General features: G+C 35.5%; 1 protein-coding gene across 1 annotated transcript in view; it reads left to right on the top strand.

Annotated features, from left to right (window-relative positions):
• The window catches only part of LOC105035289 (protein DETOXIFICATION 42), a 44507-nt gene extending 22167 nt beyond the window's left edge, over positions 1 to 22340 (top strand). Inside the window, exons 5-13 of the mRNA XM_010910808.4 lie at positions 17858 to 17993; positions 18564 to 18660; positions 18758 to 18858; positions 19576 to 19739; positions 20055 to 20126; positions 20208 to 20324; positions 20604 to 20699; positions 20846 to 20967; positions 21975 to 22340. Of these exons, the coding sequence (XP_010909110.1) occupies positions 17858 to 17993; positions 18564 to 18660; positions 18758 to 18858; positions 19576 to 19739; positions 20055 to 20126; positions 20208 to 20324; positions 20604 to 20699; positions 20846 to 20967; positions 21975 to 22017 (948 nt within the window). The 3' untranslated portion in view covers positions 22018 to 22340. The remainder of the gene's footprint in view (positions 1 to 17857; positions 17994 to 18563; positions 18661 to 18757; positions 18859 to 19575; positions 19740 to 20054; positions 20127 to 20207; positions 20325 to 20603; positions 20700 to 20845; positions 20968 to 21974) is intronic.
• Positions 22341 to 22968: the final 628 nt, after the last annotated feature.

Below are 22968 nucleotides of genomic sequence, written 5' to 3'. Positions count from 1 at the left end.
TATTTTGAAAGGATTTGATAAGGAGAAGGACTCTCCAAATCTCAAAGAGATGCGATGCTTCTGCATGCGCATGAGACTTCCTTCATTTTTCTAATTTTTTTCCATCCCAAAAATTTTAGAAAAAATACATCTCATACTTTAAGATATGCACCAGAGGATAGAGGATGATATGAGCTATCACACATATCTTAATCCCATGCCAGAAGGATTCTTTTCTTCTGCCCATGCCAACACTTGTACGCAGAACCTGTTTTGCGCCAAGAGTCCTTCACAACTTGGACTCTTCATAATTAGCGTTAAAATGGGATGTGGTACCTCAATTTAGGTTGCTTCTAGGTAGCATGACCTGATCCAAATACTCACTAAATTGGACTAGCTAATTAGCAAGGAATGAGATCAAATTGACCTCCAAAGGAGCAAGGGTTCCACACGTGCTAGTATGCTTACCATAGCCCTGATTGAATCCAAAATTTTAATCAATCTTTTTCAAAAGGATCCTTGGCCAATTTTCATATATATGTGACCCATTGGATTTCACATCTAGCTAGAAGTAGGTCTGGGTACAAGTTAATCAAATTTGATTAGATTTTAATCTAATCGATTTAGGTCCAATCGAGCTAACCCGAGTTGAACAATTATAATCCTTTCTAATTGGCGATCAAATTAAAATCTTTAATTTGATCAAAAACTTACAAGTCAAGATTGACGTCTAGCAACGTATCATGACTACCCAGAAGATATAGAATTTTAATAAAAATACCAAATATATCCTTCAATAGCAAGTTACCATACAATTCAATCCTTCGATCATCTCTGTACCTTGAATATGTTCATGAGTATGGAATCATGTCAAACTCAAACACATATTCATATCGATTTTCAATTAACCAATGATGACTCCAATGAAGAAGTATTAGAAACTCTTTCTAATCTTCTTTCTATTTTTGACCAAAAGATTTTTCTCAAATCATCTAGGATTAAGAATATACAAGATGCGATTTCCTTTTACTAGGAGTGATCGATTCTATTTTGACCTACTCACAACCTCCATATACACTCCACCATATCCAGAATACTCCATACATATCCTAATATCATATCTAAGTATGAACCAAAATATGAATTCATGTGCACAAGATTCTATGATGGTCTCAGATCTAAGGATCACTTGTATAACTTTCATTTAGAGAACCATCTTTGACATGCAAGTAAGGCTTCCATAAGATATTCTCTTTCATCGAGTCAATTCAGTGGACTCATTTTCTAAATGAGCACCCACATCCTTGTATTAGTGTTCCACACAAGTGGTTAGAAAGATCTGCCATCCTCTCCATCAAGCATACATAGGATGTGCCAGCCTATCTGAAATATTGATCTCCGACTCAATGCTTCTATGATCAGAAATATTTAAGATTAGAATTTTAAGATTTTAGGTCTCACTAGCATGACCCATTCATATCTTCTAAAATTATTGTTCTAATCTTTGAGATTCATCATAATCTTAGACATAATAAGATTTAGCTAATATGATGAATCAATACTTTAAATAATAAATATCATTTCATGAGTTAAAAAATTATAAAGAAAAGTTCCATCGCAACACTCTTGCAATTGGCTTATAGGATACTCTTCTTTCAATCTTCCACTTGCACTAAAGTCGATCGCCTTTATATCTCATACAATTAAGATGGCGATCATATAGCTGCTGTGGTATGGCCTTTAGTAAATGTGTCTGCTGTGTTGTTCTTTCTGTCTTCTCATTCAAGGACAACATCTTATCTCTAATGAAATGGAAGCATCTGAGGATGTGCTTGTATCTATAATGAGACTTAGGTTCTTTTGCTTGAATAATGGTTCCAGTGTTATCACAATAGAGTGACACTGGTCCTTCATTCTTAGGAATGACTCCTAAATCCATGATAAATTTTTTCATCCAAACAGCTTCCTTAATGGCTTCACTAGCAGTGATGTACTCTACCTCAGTAATTGAGCCAGATACTATCTGTTGCTTGAAGCTCTTCCAACTCACTACCCATCATTTAGGGTAAACACATATTCTGATATTGACTTGCTATCATCCGCTTTCCAATGATCCTCCTTTGGATCAGCTTGAAATCTGATAGCTATGCCCAAAGTATAAGCTACATCAGACCTGGTGCATAGCATGGCATACATAATTGATCTCACAGTCAAAGCATAAGAGATTTTATTAATCTTCTTTCTCTCCTCTAATGTCTTAGGACATATTTTCTTGGAGAGACATATACCATGGCTTGCAGGCAAGTAATATCTCTTACTTGCCTCCATATTAAACCTCTTTAATATGAGATCTATGTACGGTGACTAGGATAAGCTTAACATCTCTTTAGATATATCTCTATAGATCTTTATACCCAATATATAGGATACTTCACCCAAATCTTTCATAGAAAACTTATTCGATAGCCAAGTCTTGACCGATTGCATTATTGTGATATCATTCTCAATGAGCACTATGTCATCGACATACAAAATCAAGAAGAGAACAGCACTCCCACTTATCTTCTTATACACACATGGTTCATTCTTATTTTTGATAAAGACAAACTCTTTGACTGTTTTATCAAATCGGATGTTCCAACTCCTCGAAGCCTGCTTTAATCTATAGATGGATCTCTTTTTAGCTTTGCATACTTGATTTGCCCTTCCATTTGAGACAAATCCCTCTGGCTGACTCATATAGACTTCTTCCTCTAGATTATCATTGAGGAATACAGTTTTGACATCCATCTGTCAGATCTTATAATCATCGTATGCTGCTATAGCAAGCAAAATTCAGAGGGACTTGAGCATAGCCACTGGTGAGAAGGTTTTATTATAGTCAATTCTTTAGCTTTGACTGAAATCCTTCACCACCAACCTAGCTTTGTAAGTTTTTACTTGGCCATCTGCTCTGATCTTCTTCTTGAAGATCCACTTGTACCCTGTTGGGATCACACCCTTAGGTGCATCAACCAAGGTCCGCACTTGATTGATATACATCGAGTCCATCTCAGATTTCATGACTTTCGGCCATCTATCTGAGTCTCTACTCATGACAGCTTTCGAATAGGTCAGTGGATCATCATCCTGAATGATGTTGATCATATTATCATCAAATCTCAGAGGTACATGATGCACTCTATCTAACCTTCAGAGAGGAGGTGTGTATTGTAGATGTACCTCATCTTTAGGTATTTTTGATTGAGGATCTTCTTGTGGTCCAACCACTGATATTTCTGGATCGATTTGTAAATTATGAACTTCAGTAAGTTCAATATTCCTCCCACTGCCTCCTTCTTGGATGAGTTCATTTTTCAAAAAAGTGGCATGCCTACTAACAAACACCTTTTGTTCAGTAGGTGGTAGAAGTAGTATCCATTAGTTTCTTTAGGATACCCTACAAACCTACACTTATCTGATCTAGCACTAAGCTTATATCCAAAAATATTTCTAACATAAGCAGGATAGTCCCAAGTCTTAAGATGTTTAAGATTAGGCTTTTTTTCCTTCTATATCTCATATGGTGTGCTTGCAACAGACTTTGAAGGCACTTTGTTTAATATGTTTGTGGCAGTCTCTAGGGTATTATCTCTAGAAAGATATTGGAAGATCAGTGAAGCACATTATGGACTGCACCATATCTATCAAAGTGCGATTCCTCCTTTCTGCTACTCCATTTAACTGGGGTGTATAAGAAGGGATCCATTCAGAGAGAATATCTTTACTTTTAAGATGATCAAAAAATTTACTGGATAAGTATTCTCCTCCTCGATCAAATCGAAAAACTTCAATACCTTTTTTAGTTTATTTCTCGATCATATATTGATACTCTTTGAACTTATCAAAGGCTTCGAATTTATGTTTCATAAGATACACATATCCGAACCTTGATAAATCTTTCGTAAAAGTGATAAAATTGAAGTATCCTCCTCTGGCCTGAGTTATCATTGATCCACATACATCTGTATGTACTAGGGTTAACAACTCATTCATCCTCTCTCCATATCCAGAAAATAAAGTTTTGATCATCTTACCTATGAGACAAGATTTATAAGTTCTCAATGTTCATAATCATATAGGTCAAAGAATTCTTTTTTGTATAACTTATTAATCCTTGACTCACTAATATGACCAAGATAACAATGCCAGAGATATGTGACATTCACATCTTCTCTCTTTCTTCTCATATTTCTTTCAATATAAAAAATATTTTCATCGAGTGCATGAATTAAAAGATTGTTATCAATATAGCTACTGTCATAATATTTATTAGAAAAAAAAATGGAGCATCTATTTTCTATTAGCCTTATTTTATAACCTTATTTTTTACAACAAAGGTGTAGAAATAATATTTTTAATGATCTTTGGCATGTAATAACAGTTTTTTAATTCTAAAGTTTTGTCCGAAGGCAAATCAAGCATACAGATTTCCACAGCCTCTGCACTAATAGACTTTCCACTTGCACCATAGAGCTCGAGGTCAATTTTTTTTAGACTTTTGATATTCTGTAGTCGGAATGAATTACAAATATGCGATCTATAGGTGGTATCTAATATCCAAGTATCAGAATCTGAGCCGCTCAATAAAAAATAAGTTTGTATCTTATACACACCTTTTGGTACTATACTCGCACCTTGCTTCAAACTTGCAAGATTATTCTTGCAATTATACTCCCAATGTCCAAACTGACCACAAAATAAACAGCTAATATCCATATAGACATCTTTTGCCTTCTCATTATTACAGACCATCTTAAGGTCAGGAATATCCAGAACATCGGAGTTCTTCTCTGATATGAACCTTATTTGCAAGTTCCTCAACCAATCCACAGAGTTGGATCGATCAACATATTTTTATTTTTGATGTTATACAGTGAATATAAAGAAGCCATAATGCAGACTTAAATCTATATAAATAAAGAATAATAATATAAGCAAACCACTCAAGTTTGACATACATAACTAGTTGAGGACTTTTAAAACTAGTTATATCTCCTACTATTTTATCGAATACCATAGCCCTCTCCTATGGCAAATGAAAAATTCTAATCTAATTTCTTAATGGGGTTGAGATCCTAATCCCTCATTGAAGCCTTGTGGATATCACAACAAATCTCAATAAGTTCAAAAGTAGAAAAACCTATCCAATTGCATCTCATGCAACTCTCAACATAAATCTTGCCTTTAAAAATACTCATAGCCTTGTGGATATCACAACAAACTATAGTATTTTGTAGTTAAATCAGACCCTTCATTTTCATACAGTCATATCCAAAAAATACTATCCTTATAGATATCATAACAAAGCAACATATCCAAAATATACCATAAAGCATCTAATATGCATCAAGACAAACCCACATCAATCTTCATAGCAAGTCTTGTGGATATCACAACAAACCATTATGATTTTTGACAGGATATTGACTAGGCATGAAGGAAGGCATATGTAGTGTTCTAAATACTGAGCTATCTTCACTCAAGATTCAAACTAATCCAATTGACCAGAAAAATATTAAGATTGATGGGGGTCCCCCCATTGCTTTTCTTAGATACCAATAAAATTGGTCAGGCCAGCAACGGAACCAATTAAATAACTACCTTACTTGAAACACTCCTTAGACACCAATTGATTAATCGATTCAAGAAATAGGTCAGTTACTAATTCATAATACTACGACTTAATATAATTATTATGAGAGCTTTAATGGTCTTAAGCACATCCTAATTCAATCATAATGATGCACTATTATAGTATATTTTAATAATCATAACAACTAATCATGGCATCTATTCATATCTCTAAGATATGAAATCATAATCATTCAATATGATTATAACTAAGCATCTCAAGCATATCATATATGCATGAAGTTCTAATAACATGCATGAATACAAAATATTCTTTTCGCAGTTCTTCTACTTAGGACATCACAATGGCACCCCTATGCGTCATAAAAGTATCCTATTGAACAGGAAGAGAGGATCTCTGAACCCTACTTGCTCTTATGACCAGATGGCCTGGTGATGAACCCAATTAGAGTACTAAGCTACTAAAAAAGATTTTATACATGCATCATGTATTTTATATTTAAAAATATATCTTTAAGACATGCGAGGATTTGGATATTCAATCGGGTTTAATCCTTGACCCGACTTGAACCAAACCAAAAATCCATGTTTGATCACAATCAAGATAACATTCTAACCTTTGATTATATAGAACAAGGTAGGCTCTGATACCATTGTTGGATTCTGGTGGCACAGCAGAAGGATTAGGTGTTTAAAATTTTCATTCAAAACACCCGATGCATCGAAAACCCCAATGTCCAGAAACCTTTGACTATAATAATCAAAGTATAATAAATATAAATTAGGATAAGAAGAATATCTGTAGTACTAATCTTAATTTTCACAAGGCATCTAAGTGTCTACCCTTTAATGGTGATCCACACAGAAACTAAACCAAGGACAGTGCTCCTTCTTCACCTTGCTTCAAGAGTTCTAGCCACTAGAACTCGACTAGCCTCATACCGGTCAGGTTTCTCTAAGAAACTGACTCCACTCTCTTAGAACCTCCTCTAGACTTTTGATCTTTCTTCTTTAGGACCCTCACAACCCTTGTTAGGATCAGATAAGATTTTGTCTTAAATCCCAAAATCTTGTCCTAAAACTAAGATATGTTGTAAGAAAGAAAAGAGAGCAACGAAGATAAAATTGGAAACTCTTTCTGAATTACCTCAAACACCCAGTGCCTCGACTAGTGTATAGCCACTAGAGGGATGCCAAAAGAGAGAGATGTGCCTCATCAAAGAGGCCTATCTGATCTGATAATCAGAGATAAGAGTTCCTTCAAACAGAAGGACTCTTATCAATGATACATCGATCAACATCCAGCTTTGCACATGCAACCAGAAAAGGGATATTTTTGTCATCCCTTCTCAAATCAAAAAAATCTTCAAAAATTTATGTGAATAGAAGATTCAATCTTGATTCTAGAACATATAATGAGTGGATAAAAATTTTAACAAATGGATGTGTTCTCACATCCTTTCACATGAAGTCTGATCATCACGTGTGCAGGCATGAGTAGAAATTTATAGCATCCGTTTGGCATCTAAATAAGTTCAAAAAAATTCCAAAAAAATTATCAAAAATAGCTTGTCAAATGTGCAATATTATCACCAAAACTTGTTTTATTTTGAAAGCATTTGGTAAGGAGAAGGACTCTCCAAATCTCAAAGAGATGCGACACTTCTGCGCGCATGTGAGACTTCCTTCTTTATTCTAATTTTTCTCCACCCCAAAAATTTCAAAAAAAATATATCTCATACTTTGAGATATGAATCAGAAGATGGAGGGTGATATGGGCTACCACACATATCTTAATCCTATGCCAGAAGGATTCTTTTATTCTGCCCATGCCCACACTTGTACACAGAATCTGTTTTGTGCCAAGAGTCCTTCACAACTTGGACTCTTCATAATTGGCGTTAAAATAGAATATGGCACCTCAATTTGGGTTGCTTCCAGGTAGCATGACCTGACCCAAACACTCACTAAATTGGGCTAGCTAATTAGCAAGGGATGAGACCAAATTGACCTCCAAAGGAGCAAGGATTCCACACGTGCTAGTATGCTTACCGGAGCCTTGATTGAATCCAAAATTTTAATCAACATTTTTAAAAAGGATCCTTGGCCAATTTTTATATGTGTGTGACCCATTGGATTTCACATCTAGCTAGAAGTAGGTCCGGATGTAAGTTAACCAAATTTGATTAGATTTCAATCTAATCGATTTAGGTCCATTCGAGCTAATTAAAATATAAAATTTTAATGGAAATACCAAATATACCTTTCAGTAGCAAGTTACTATACAATTCAATCTTTCGATCATCCCTGTACCTTGAATATGTTCATGAGTATAGAATCATGTCAAACTCAAACATATATTCATATCAATTCTCAATTAACCAATGATGACTCCAATGAAGAAGTATTAGAAACTCTTTCTAATCTCTTTTCTGCTTTTGACCAAAAGATTTTTTTCAAGTAATCTAGGATTGAGAATACACAGGATGCGATATTCTCTTACTAGGAGTGATCGATTCTATGTTGACCTACTCATAACCTCCATATATACTCCACTATATCCAGAACATCCCGTACATGTCTTAATGCCATGTCTGGATATGAACCAAAATATGGGTTTAAATGCATAAGATTCTATAGTGGTCTCAGGTCTAAGGATCACTTGTCCAACTCTCACTTAGAGAATCATCTTTGACATGCAAGTAAGGCTTCCATAAGATGTTCTCTTTCATCGAGTCAATTCAATGGACTCATTTTTCAAATGAGCACCCACATCTTTGTATTAGTGTCCCACACAAGTGGCTGTGAGATCTTCCACCCTCTCCATTGAGCATACATAGGATGTGCCAGTCTATCCAAAATATTAAACTCCGACTCAATGCTCCTACGATCAGAAATATTTAAGATTAGAATTTTAGGATTTTAGGTCTCACTAGCATGACCCATTCATGTCTTCTAAAATTATTGTCCTAATCTTTGGGGTTCATCATAATAAAGAAAAGTTTCCTTGCAATACACTTGCGATTGGCTTATAGGGCACTCTTCTTTCACTACAAAGGATAATTTGCCCATTTTTTCTTGAAGACAAGATTCGCAAGCTGGATACGATTCTGGGTTAAGAGAGCCAAAGATCCCATCCTTTATCAGTTTATTTATCTTGTCCTCTCCAATATCGCCTAGTCTATAATGCCACGAGTACTTTTGATTAATTTCATCTCTGGGTCTCTTTTGACCTACGGCACTCACTATTTACTTATTTAAATTTACATTCTATCAATATGCAAGTGATATAGACTATCAATTAAAAGATCTCATGCAACTAATTTATTTTGTAGATAAATGGAATAAAAATTTTTATTGAAATTTATTTCAAAACCTTCCTGTGCTAGCACAAACACGAAAATCAAATTCTGACTAGCTACAAAAATAAAATAACAGTCCTTTAAATCTAATCTAAAATCAGACGGTAATCGAAGAGGATAAGTGCCAACAGCTTCTGCAGTAATTTTTGCTTCATTGCCTATCCGAAAGATCATGTCACCTTTCCTCAACCTCCTATTTTCTATTAGACCCTGCATTGAGGTACATATATGAGCACTCGAATCATAGTCTAATACCCAACTAGAAGTAAAAAAAAATCATAAGGTTAGATTCAATTATGAGCATACCTTCCGAAGGTTTATTATCTTTTTGATCTTTAGGCTCTACAGGTAGAGTGGAAATACTTTTCTTTTGCTTCGGTATTCTTTGGAACGTCCTTCTTTGACTTGCTCTCTTTTTTTTGCTTTTTAGTGGATTTAGTCTTCTTCTTCCCAATAGACTTTCTCTTGAAAGAAGTTCGCTCCACAGTGAAAATAGTGTCTCTTGAACTCTTCAAGATTTCTTCTGTGATGACCAACATATTGACCAGTTTGGGTATAGTGAAATTGAGTTTGTTCATATAAAAATTTATAATAAATTGATTATATTAACTCATAAGGGATTAAAGGATCAAATACATCTGCAATTTCTTTTGCATATCAAGCCCGAGCTTCTCAAGCTTCTCAATATCTTTGATCACTGTCATACAGTACTCATGGACTGACTACCCTTCACGCATCTTCAAATTGAAGAGTCTCTTCGATACTTCGAAGTACGCAGTATGACACTGCTCACTATACAACTCTTGTAGGTGAGTTATCATAGCCCTGGCAATGGGCATATGCTCATGCTGGCTTTGCAACTCATTTGACATAGATACCAGCACATAGCACTTGACCCGACTGTCTTCATCTGTCTATTTTTCAAAAGTAGCTCTTTGCTCAGCAGTAGGATGGTTTGGTAACAGTATGGGTTTCTGATCGAGTACATGATCTAATTTTGTTGAGATCAGGATAATCCTGAGATTTCTGAGCCAGTCTTTGTAATTAGTTTCAGTCAAATGATTAGTTTCAAGGATGTGGGTTAGAGGGTTTAAGGTGACATTGTTTAACTGTAAGAGTAGAGATTCAAGTTAGACTTTTATACTTTAATATTATATTTGCTTCTAGGGACTTTAAGATGCAAACAATGACTCCCACTAATTTTTTGGATCCCTCCACTTTTCGGATGAGAAACGAAAATCCTAACGTGACAAAAAGATTCTTAATGGCTGTTGCGGTCCCACCGATGCCATGCACCTTACCTAACAGTTATTGGTAACATACACCTGATGCATGGATAATTTTTTGCCCAGATGCTTCTTTGAGTATGTTACAGTGACTTGGTCTCTAAGTCATGTGGACTCACCTAACAGTTATTGACTACACTCCTTAGTTAAGCCCGATCTACCATTCACAAGTAGGTGTAAGGCCGTCATTGGGTCCCTCACCTAACAGTTATTGGGCTTAACCCCATCCTTATCCTGGAGCAACTCTTTGCTACTAGAGTGGTTGCATATTCTCGGTGCAACTGAACTACTGTAACCAGTCGAGAACAATCAATACCAGCAGCACGCCTGCACATCTATAATGGTGGAAGACCTATGGACTTAATATTTGTGGAGAGATTTAGATTTAGGTCTCATCTAATCAGTCATTATATAGTTGACTTAATTGACATGGGCTAAATAAAAAATGCCAAGCAATCCAATTGAAGACTCAATCTTCTAAATTGACCAGGTAAGTGAAGATCGGTGGAGGTTTCTCCGTTGCTTTCTTTAGATACCAATAAATTAGTCAGGTCAGCTAACAGAACCAATTAAATAACTATATCTCAATTACTTACCTTAGACACCAATAGGTCAATGGGTCCAAATAGGTTAACTCAAGCAAATCAAGCTCAAACCATCAAGCTAAATTAGATCCTTAGGTTGATCGATTCTACATATGGGATTCAATCGATTTGATCAACAATAACTGCATGATCATTTAACTTAATTGATCTAACTCTAATCAATACTTAACTTGATTTGATCAATTACTTAATCGAATTAGGCCCATAATATTCAAATCAAAAACCTTAGATACAATCTAATTACATGACCTAATTTTTTGATTTTTCCATAACCAAAATCTTCATGCACAAACACAAATTTTAGATTCTAAAAATAAATTTTAGATCTAAATTCTTTACATGAAAGATAAATTTAAAATCATGAAATAATTTTTAAATTTAATATACAAATATATATCTCATATATGCATGTAAAATTTAAATCTAAGCAAAATTCAGATCAACACATGATATCATATATTTCATATACAAATCATGAATCAGATTGAAAAGAATTTTATGACCTAAATATGCAATCATATATCTCATACATGAATCATAAATTAGATCAAATAAAATTTTAGGTTTATGCATGCATCTACATATGACATGAACATGAACCAAAAATCGTTCTAGATTAAAATTCAGATCTATGCATACTTTAATATATCAACTATATATTCTAAAATTAAATTTAAAATAAAATTTTAGATTCAAAATATTCATCTATACATCTCATGTATCAAGAAAAAATCAGATTTTGAAACTTTTTTCAAAACATGTATGTCAATTTCATACATATGAAATCTGTGACTCTGATATCACTGTTGGAATTTTCATGTCAGGGCATACATGTATGTTTTAAAATTTTATTTTTTAAACATTACAGTAGAATAGAAGATTAAATTTTTTTTAATCTATATCATATATGCATAAAACATAAACCACAATGATCTACTTCATATGCTGAAATTGAATATATGCTAAAATTGAATATGTGATCAAATCACATACCTGTTTCATAATTTTTTTTTTAAAATCTAGATTTGATAGAGAAGAGGCTCTCTCTTAGCTGCGTAAGTATTCAACCTCTACGGGTATTCACTCATAATCAGTCTGGAACAGCTCTCTTAAAATTGATTTTTTTTCTCTCCAAAAAAAATCAGCCTGTGAATCTGAACGAAGTCTGGATCACAATCAACTCTTTGATCTTTTTCTTGATCTTCTTCTTCTCTTCTTCTCTTACCTTTCTTTCTTTGAATATGCTGCTGCTATGGGCTAAAAACCAGCACAAGAGGAACGCCCAACAACCTTGGGTGTAGAAGGAAGAGGGATGCCCAAAGGGAGGTGGCATGTGGACGTCCAAAGGGGAGGAGAAGAGAGGGCTTGGGGCACTCTAATAAGGGGCATGGGCTACTGGTTATGATGCTTAGGGTTCTTGGGGGACATCCCTTTAAATAAGAATAAGGTTTGAATCCTATTCAAAATCAAATAAGCACTTAATACAAGTCCTACTTGTGTTAGGTTTTCTAATAACTTAAGTTATTCAACTTTCTTTTGGAGATTTATTAGGTGCCAACTTTTGGAGCCCTTGTAGCCATAAAATCACACCTCACAGTGTACCCAAGGGATGCCCCAATAAGGATCCACACGTTCTCTAAAGATGGAACATGCCCAACTTGATCAAATCAAGTGGCGCCCCATAAAAACTATCAACAAAATTAATTAAGGACTTGCACTCTTAATTCATTTGATCCAAAATCTTAGACACCCAATAATTGAAGCTCAATGAATTTAATTTATTTAGGTTATTAGCAGGTAATTTAGTTTGAATTATCTTATCAAATAAAAAATTCAAACATAAAGAAAAAATTGGGTCCAACCATATGCTAGCGAGGTTATCCTAAACCCAATAGGATTTCTCTAAACCCAATTGATACTTCATAAGTTTAATTGCTTATTTCAAGTCTAATCTCTTTGTTGTGTGACCCCATAGGTTCAATTCTATCTGGTAGTGAGATATACAATAATTTCTATCAAAATATTATTGAAACTCTTTTCAATGGATTAGAATAATTCTACTCTAACTCATTAAGGATTGTCGATCTAGAACAATCCTAGTGAGCTCTCACAATCCACCAGTGATACCTAGCAGTATGTAGTGGCAGCCTAGTAGAACTGAAAATGAACCTCAAGGTGTAGTTAACGTATGATTCAGTCCCTCTATCGTGAGTCCCGATTAAATGACAAGTCATGGATAAATTGTCAAATCTCAACATTTGTCATATAATAGATTTAATCAGCTCAAGTCTAATTGTAATTCTTATAAAATTTTTTTTCCATCAATCACATTGCTGTGACCACAGACTCTCAGACTTAGCCTCTCAAATCTCATAGGATCACTCCTCTCTATCAAGATCGATAGATCTCATCTTGATGCGCACCATACTCCTACAGTAGACCAACTATCACCAACATCCACTACAAGGGCTCATTGAGATCCATATTTATATGTCAGTCAAACTCCAGCAGCCTCACTACGAACAATCGTATCATCTTAGATCAAAAGATTATTCACATAACTACAGCATCGAGACAATCACTGATGATCGAATAGAAATCCAAGTGATTTCTTGTATGGTCACGCTCAGTACTAGTTACTCTCTAAAAACTATCCGCATTCGTCGTTCAGTGTCTCTACACTGTAGATCAGAAACTTATCTACCCCGAAGGAAGTAATTTGTACACCGATCTATCCAGATTAATCACCATCCTCATGATGATACTATGATCGAAAATATTTAAGAATTAAATACATATCTTTAATTCTCAATACTTTGAGAATATGTTTTGAAAAGTTAATTCCATGGACGATTCAAGGACACATCATACTTAAATAAAAAATAAACTTATCCTTTTATTGATCAAATAATATATAAAGTACAAAATTGTGTCCTAACTTTGTTACAATGTGTGAGCCATATTGGCTTCTAGGACATACATCTAACAGTGGTGTCCTAAAAAAGATAGAGTAGGAAAAGGATCTCAAACATCACTATCAATAAGATCCAATGAAAACTGACTGTGATGATGGGATGGAGATAAATATGACTTATTAGATTTGCCTAACTGACATAAGGGATAAAGAGGATAAAGATGTGTAGACTTGTAGGGGAGATTATTGGTCTTCACTATGAAGCAAAGCAAGCGATAATGGGAATGGCCCAAACGGTTGTGCTAGCCAACAAGAGTGGTGCTCTTAGCTATGTGAATAGATGCAGGTGAAGGAGAAATGTTGGAATGGAGAGTGTATAATCTTCCTTTACTCAGACCAGGTAATACTGTAGACTTAGTGGTTCAATCCTTCACAAGAAAATGATATGGGTGAAATTTAAAAAAGATGTTATTGTCTTTTGCAAATTGTTGTATGGAAAGTAAATTTTTAGAAATAAATTAAGGGGACGTGTAAAATGTTAGATAACTAAAAAGAAAGAGAAGAGTGAAGAGAGGAAAAAGAACTATAACCAATATATGATATGTGTAACCCCTTACCATTGCCTACATGCACCTGATCAGGACCAGTGTACTAATCATTGGAGAACATAGAATGAATGTCAGAAGTGACATGGTAAGATACGCCTATATTGAGGTACCAGGTGAGGGCGGTGGAGGGGTGAGGGGTAGGGAGAAGTGGTTGATTAGGGTGATGGTAAGACGGTTTTGGATTTAGGTATAGTGAATATGAGAAATTGATATTGGATTGTGGAAAGTAGAAGTGTGGATAAGGCTGTTGAGGGCGATAGAAGCAGGTGGCGTTAGAGTGGTTACTACGATTGCAAAAAGAATACCATTGAGAACCACAACCATCAGATGGATTAAAATAATCATGACCTCGATCAAATTGGCTACGCCCCCCACAACCTTGAGTAAAGTCATGACCCATAGAGGACCCAGGTTTACTAGAGGAATTAGGGGACTACTGAACAGTATTGGCAGTTGGATTGGTAGAAGGGGTGGCATCAGCAATAATTAATTTTTTAAATATCCGTGTGCATTCAATATCGCTAAGTAAGAGCTCATGAAGTTTAGTATACGTCGAAGGGGTGTTTTGGTTGAGAATGCCAAGGACCACATCTTGTAGGTCATCACATAGAGCGTGCAGTACATAGAGATTAAATTCAGTTGGTTTGAGGGCATTACCAGATGTAGCAAGTTCATCAGCTATAGCTTTTGCATGTCAGAAAAGAGAGGTAATAGTCTCATCCAATTTTTGATGAAGATTCTATAACTCTAGGTGTTGAGACATGAGTTGGGTAGGAGATGTTGAACCATAGGCTTCATGAAGAGTGCTCTAGCACTCAAAGCTAGTCTCTTTATCAAAAAGAAGAGGAATCAAGTCTTCAAATAATAAAGCAACGAAAAGGCTTATGAGTTAGGGATCTTATTGTTGCCAAGCAGTAGCGACAATAGGATCAGTGGGCTGTGGGTGAGAGACATCGAGAAATCTAAACAAACCTCGACCCTTTAAGAAGGAAGTAATTTGCTTTCTCCAAATCAAAATGTTGGACGCATTCAACTTGATGGATAGAAAATCCCATACCGATGGAAAGGTGAGAGGGGTCATTGTGTTCGATGGAAGAGGAGAGAGACTGGAGGAGGTGGAGATAGATAAACCAGTAGCCATGAGAGAGCACCGACGGAGGAAAAAGAAGGGATGCTCATTGGAGTTTCAAGGCTCTGATACCATGATGAAGATAATTTTTTATTGAAAATAATTTTTTCTTCCTTACTTTTCATTGAGCTCCAATAGGAGTTTATATAGATTTTAATTGTGGTTGCTCTAGGCCAGTTATTACAATTATTACAAGAGGTAGAAAAGGAGCATCTCAATTACATGCTAAGTAAGGAAAGAAATTAAATATAGAGTAGCTAAACAAAGAGAGAAACCAAAGATAAAGTGCAAAGCAAATATAGAGCGGTGAGCTGGAATGAATGCATGTTGACAATATTCATGTAATCTGCATTAGAGCTCCTATGAGCATCATAAGAGGGACCAGTAAGAGACACAAATGGTTAGGACAGTAACTATGAGAGAGACAGCTTGTGGAAGGATGAGCCTTAGATCTCTCTCTCTCTCTCTCTACAGTCTTATCTTTATTTGGCTGTGATTGGATGGTGAATAGCATAGACAAAAAAAAATCATATGTCTTACCGTTTTCTTCAATCTTCTTCAATGTTTCTTCTTGTTTCCTGAAATGCTAATATCGCAACTGAAAGTGGGGCCATCGAGAGTGATATCTTAAGTCAATCTACCTTTATCTTTTGAAGGAAGATTCTATTTTCATGCCCTGATGTGAGTTTTGGATCTTCAATTTCTCTTAAATGATTTTGTGCTTGGATTGTGATTCTTGCGATAATCCCTGTGGATGACAGCTTTAGACTATGGGAAAGATGTCGATGAACTAGTGAACTTTCCTGAGCTGAACAGGATTATGTTGTTATCATTGGTTTGTTCCAAGGGAATTGTGATTTTTTTGGTCAACTACTAATTGTTAGTCAGTTTCGTTGGACATATGCCAGGTACTTTGACAAATTTAACATTTCCCTTTGCCAGGTACATAGTCAGTTTAGGAGGATTTTATGACATAAAAAACCTAAAGATGGAGGGGATATGATCCAGAAAACTAACAGTTGCTCATTTGAATGGTGGTTCTGTCTTCTCTTGTATAGATTTGGACATTAGGATGTCTTCTACATGTCCGTTTTTTCTCGTCTTAGAGAAACTCTTGGTGTAAAAGTGCCTTTTCTAGGTTTCTTGTGACCCTTTGTTTTACTCTGTTATAATTATTATTATCAACCACTATTCATAAAAAGACAATCAAAGAAACAAAGTAATTTATTTCCCATGAGGTGGCGAATGCTCGAATGAGGACAGCTGAATTCTTGCACCATGAGCATGATACTGATTTGGCTTTTTTATTGTTCATGTCTGATGAATAATACCTCAAGGATAGGCATTCTCATTTTGAAAAACTAGTATCCTTTGCGATGCCGCCCCTGCAACGTATAGTGTTGTGCATCTCTGAATGGCCACCATCAAAAGATGAACAGCCATCAAACAACATGTATCATGAGTGATATGGTATGTGCTTATGGATTGCCTTAATGGCCATCCATTTCTTGATGGTGGCCATCTAAGATTGTACAGCACTCTACAGTGCCTCCCAAGCACCACAAAGGATCTGTGCTCGGCTTTGGGAGTTATTCCATAATTTGTCTAGCAAGCAAAGTGACATCAGTCGACATGCTGGCCCTATTTCTCTCTTAGAAAAATTGAATCCTCGTAGTTTTCTTGTTTAATCAGGAGAGTTATATATTTCTAATTGCAAATGAGTAAGAAGTGGATGGACAAAAAGAAAAGGGCAACTATCCATAAATTTGCTGGCAATGGAATTGATCTGAGGCATGTATAGTGGAGCCTGCAAAAGTTTTTCTCCACTGAGCTTTATAAATTTTCATCATCAAAATATTGCATGAATACTGGTGGATGACAATGAGATGGAGTAAAACTGTTCATTATCTTTGACTTATATTTTGGAGCCCGCCCCTTGTGAGATTCTGAAGCTATGTTGTAATATTTTCCAGCTTTTGTTCGCCGTTTTACCTACTTGAGGAGCTGCCTTTATGCTTTTACTATTAAATAAGAGTTCTCTGTCAGTTTTAAAAATTTGGGTTGTCTCCTTGATATTCTCGGCTTCTATGTTGCTATCCACAGAATATATTTTGTGTTTTGCTACATTATTTATAACAACTGCTTGGTTTGTTTGACAGACAAGTAATCATATTTTATTTATTCACGTGATTGGATATTATTATTGTGTGCATATGTGCACATTATCCCACCAAATGGCACAAATGGATAGCATTGTTAGAAAATTTTAATTTTTGGTAAGGTTAAGCATGGTAAATATCAGTGTATTTTCCCTTACTAGTTACATTCCTTATATATTAGGGTTCTCCTATGCTAACCCCAGCATTACGGTACTTAACACTGAGATCCCTTGGCTCTCCGGCTGTTCTCTTGTCTCTAGCCGTGCAAGGGGTTTTCCGAGGATTCAAGGACACAAAAACTCCCTTATATGCTACTGGTAAGTACAATTTTATCTAAAGCATACAACTCTAACAACTAGGTAATTTACTTCATCAGCCACCTGAGAAAGTTTTCCTTTCTCTTGCAATTTAATTATCACAAATTTTTTTGATTAATTATCACAGAAATTTTATTGATGGGGCAAAGAAAGCAACACTTCATCTTTATGTTCTTTGTCAGCTAATTAAAAAGGTTAGATTGCTTGTTGGCTTGACACAATGATGACTAGAGTGTTGGTTTTGGATTCTTGGCCAATTAAACACTATATGCATCGAGCCTGAGAACAACCTATCTTTGCACTTATCTCTTGGATCAAGGGTTGCCTTGACCATCATTTGGACACCTATCCAAGCTACTTGACATCAAGTTTGAAATCTGATCATACAACATTTTCAAGCATTGTGCCTCATGTCTTAGGTGGATAAACCAAACACACTGAATGGGATATGACTTCTCATTTTGTAAAGTGGTTGCTCCAAGCGATAGTCAATCTATTTTAGCTGTTTCACTTCGCTTATTTTTTGTGGCGTCATTTTAATTCTGCAAATTTCCTTCCCTGACATTGTAGTGGTGGGGGATGTGACCAACATCATTTTAGATCCAATTCTGATGTTTGTTTTCCACCTGGGGGTCAGTGGTGCAGCTATTGCCCATGTTATTTCTCAGTAAGTGCTACTTACTTTCATCACCTATTCATTTATCTTGAAATTCTGTATGTTCAGATGTTTGTCATCCGACGTCTAATGAATTTTCTCCTTGCAGGTACCTTATTACGTTAATAATGTTATCCAGACTGGTGAGGCAAGTTAATGTCGTGCCTCCTAGTATCAAAGCCCTGAAATTTAGTCGATTCCTTAGATGTGGTAAGATTTCGAACCATGCTAAGTGAAACAACTAGCCAAAGTTATATAATATCAAATTAATATTAGCTTACCTTGATCTTCTGCTTAAACTAAACTGACTTAGTTGATGTTTCCTACCATGTGTGAAACTTCAACTTATCGACTGACGGCCTTTCTGATTAAATTAAATCTCAACGTCAGCTTACTTTGGCCAATACAAACTGCATGCTGGCCTTAAATTTTAGATTCTGTATGTGCATGAGATTTAGCTGATAAAATTGGACAAATAGTGAGATCAGGAGAAAGAGTTTGCTTCAAATTAGCCATTTCAGATGGCATGTTTAAAACATTGCCATAATTAAGTTGGTAGGTTTAGAGCTATGGTTTCAAAAAGCATTTTATTGGTTCCAGCTGAGAAGGCATGGACCCCAGATCGAGGTTAAGACAGAGCTGGATGCATGTAAGGCTTGTGGTTTTAGGTCCTAAAGGGCCTAGTGAGAGTTGTCAGCTCATCCACAATGGCAATGGTCAGCTGTTGCTGATCTGACCAATTCCTAGCCAACGTGCAGTCATAGCATGATAGTGATATTGAAAATGAAAATGGCAGAAAGATTACACAAAAGATAATGCAGAATAGGTTTTAGCTATAGAGCTCAGGTGTATACTGACTTCTTTCTCTACATTCTTTGATTTCCAGTTCTAATCAAAGTTGGGTTTACTGTTCTTTCTGGAACCCAGGATTTATGCTTCTAGGGAGGGTGGTAGCTGTAACATTTTGTGTAACGCTAGGAGCATCATTGGCTGCACACCACGGACCAATTATTATGGCAGCATTTCAGATATGCTTGCAGGTTTGGTTGGCTACATCTCTCCTTGCTGATGGTCTGGCTGTTGCTGGGCAGGTAAGACCTCCATTCTCATCACAGCATATGACTAACACGCCAACCATGTGAAGTCATCATACTCATAGTTGATATCTGCTTCCACATCCACTTCCACCTGCTTGGTATATGTGCTTCTGAAAATTAATTGGCTAGCTATAATCCTTTCCACTTTCTAATAGCATTCATAAGCAATGCAACTGAATGGATCGACGGCCGAAAAAAATTTCTCCAGCTTCATATTTATGTTTATCTTTTATCTTTAATCAACAAAAGCTAAAGTTAGTGTATTTTAAAACGTGATTGGTTTTCTGAGCAAACTTTACTTCTTTGCAGGCGATACTTGCGACTGCATTTGCGAGAGGGGGCTATCACAAGGTAGTGGCTGCTACAGCTCGTGTATTACAGGTATCAGAAATTCTGATTAAATTCTGCTCCCTTTTTCCCCCTCAAATTATTACTAAAAGTTTTAATGCACGTGTACTGCAGTTAAGCATTGTATTGGGGATGGCCCTCACACTTCTGCTAGGAGTTGGACTTCAGTTTGGATCGGGAATATTCACAAAAGACATTAACGTGATACATATAATTCACAAAGGCATCCCGGTATATCATTTTTGTAATTTATCATGATGAATTATACGCTAAGAGAAAAAGTAGCCTTAAAAGTTGCAGGAAAAAAGTCATAAAGAAAGCTTGAACTTCAAGTTTGAGTAGAGTAATTTTACTTCAAAAGCATTAGAACCAAAATTAGAGAAATAAAAAATGCAATAAGCTGTGTTTTCCTCCTGCCTTTGTCCTTGAAAATATTATTATGATTCTCCGACTTGTATAAGTATCTGACACATGCATCTTCTGTTGAAAAATTTGATATTTGTGATTCAGTTTGTTGCTGGTACACAAACGCTTAATTCATTGGCCTTTGTATTTGATGGCATCAACTTTGGAGCATCTGATTACACATATTCTGCTTATTCTATGGCAAGTTCTTATCAACCTAACTCAGCATATTATTAATCATCTTCTCTTCAATTATAATTAAATCCTTCTGATATATCTTTCGATCTTTGTTGGACTAAGGCTTGATTATTATGGTTATCTTTTTTCATATTTTTCTCCGTCTTTAGGTTGCCGTTGCTGCTGTTAGCATTCCATGCCTGATATATCTTTCTTCAACTCATGGATTCATTGGAATATGGACTGCACTAACAATCTATATGAGTATAAGAACGTTTGCCAGTGTTTGGAGGTACTTTTCTGTCACGATAACATCACCTAATCATATATAGAGAAAAGGCCTTTTAGCTAACAACCTGAAATACAATTAATTAGCAGAATGTTATGCAGCTATTACTTCAAAAACACAAAAATGTAAAACGATTTTGATTTCTTTTTTACCAAGTAATGACTTGACATGCTATGGTTAAGCCACAAACATACCTGCTTCCGAAAACTGGTTTCCATGATAGAATATGCCTAACGTGGTAAATTAAATTGGATCCAAGTCACGTGACAACGATAAAATCATGTAGGGTTAAAATCGGATCAGATGCGGATCGGATATCAGTAAATTCATATATATATTTGTTTTATCTGTGAATACATATGGATATGGATATGGATATTATTCGGATGAAAAATTCATATCTATATTTGTTTTAAATTCATACGTATACAATTTGGATACTGGAAGTATGAATATAATTACAGATATAAGTTGGATGATTAAACTTTATGATTACAAAATCAAAGATATTATTAAATAAATGATAAATTAAATTAATAGTATATTTATATGGTTAAATATTTTTTTTTTAATTTATAAATACTATATAAAATTATATAAGATTATAGATGGATTCGAATATTCAGATATAGATTGGATAATTATTTATTAATATTTATATTTATATCTATTTTATTTTTAATATAAATATAAATATTAATTAAATATAAAAATTTGAACGGATATTATTCACACTACTTTCATCTCTAAAACCACACCTTTCTTTGGGGGAGGGAGAACCTTTGTCGAGGCTCTTTTGCTGGAGGGCTGAGGCTCTTTTGCTGGAGGGCTGAATAAAGGCATCCCATTGAGTATCAGATAAAACCACTTTAATGCTGTACCCTCCCTCTCCGTATAAACGACAATAGCTGCCCTTATATCTATATTTTTTGATAATAAACAACTGCCCTTATATACGGTACCATCCATCTAGGACTCAATGCGGACTTGTTTCTGCTGGCCCTTTGCAGGATGGGGGCAGCAAGGGGACCCTGGACTTTCATCCGGAGATGATTTATTCTCCCTTGTGGGAAAGATAATGGACATTGTTTAAATAAGTCATAATTAACGTGGAGTAAACGATATGCACGTACAATGTTTACATCATCGTCATACATGGACTTGTTTTCTTTTTGTATGGATTTCATTTCTTTTAGTCGTTATACATGTAATATGGAGGCTTGTCATATCATACCTGTCCTTGACCTTGAGTAAATACTGTGCTGTAACTTTAATTTGACTATTTATCTCTCTTGATGGGGTTATTTGTGAAGGATGATCCTCTCACCGTCCTGTAATATTCCTAGTGCCATGGCAATGTCCACTTTATGGAAAGCTTTTCATATTGTTGACTGGTAGGCATCTGCTAATTCCTATATCGAGTTCAGTATTTCGTAAATTCATTATGCCTGTATTTTTCGTGGAGAAGCGCTCTCGAATATTTAAATTGTTCTCATGATTCAGTGACTTGATTTTTTGCTATATCTGCAGCTGATTAGTTTGCCTTCTTATGGTATTCATCACTAGATGCAATGCAAATGTGTGAGAGCATTCATCATATGGCAGCAATATTGCAGTGGTGCACGATCCATTTCATTTTATTCTAGCTCCGAAGCTGATTCTGTGACGCCCAGCTGTTGGGCCGAAGGCCTATCCTCACATCCGAACAGGGAAGTCCCCTGTTCCAGTATGATGGAGGAGGATGAGTCCTCCACCACAAGCTCTATCAGAGGCTAGGAAAACTTAGCCTCTGCAACCATTCAAAGGGCATGATCTCCCTTTTTTTTTTCATCGGAAGATTACTAAAAGAATAAATACCCTACAAGTCAATCACAAGGGTTATATGATAGGACTTATTTATATATTTTTCCAATTCACGTAAAGATATTTGTTTTGATATAAATAAAAATGAGGTATTTTTGATTCATCATTTCAGTTACATCTTTTCATATTAAGGATTATGAT

This window comes from Elaeis guineensis, chromosome 15 (genome assembly GCF_000442705.2).
Source record: "Elaeis guineensis isolate ETL-2024a chromosome 15, EG11, whole genome shotgun sequence".
NCBI classification, from domain to species: Eukaryota; Viridiplantae; Streptophyta; class Magnoliopsida; order Arecales; family Arecaceae; genus Elaeis; species Elaeis guineensis.
Note: the sequence above shows the minus strand (reverse complement) of the source record. Positions and strands in the feature narration are given on the sequence as shown.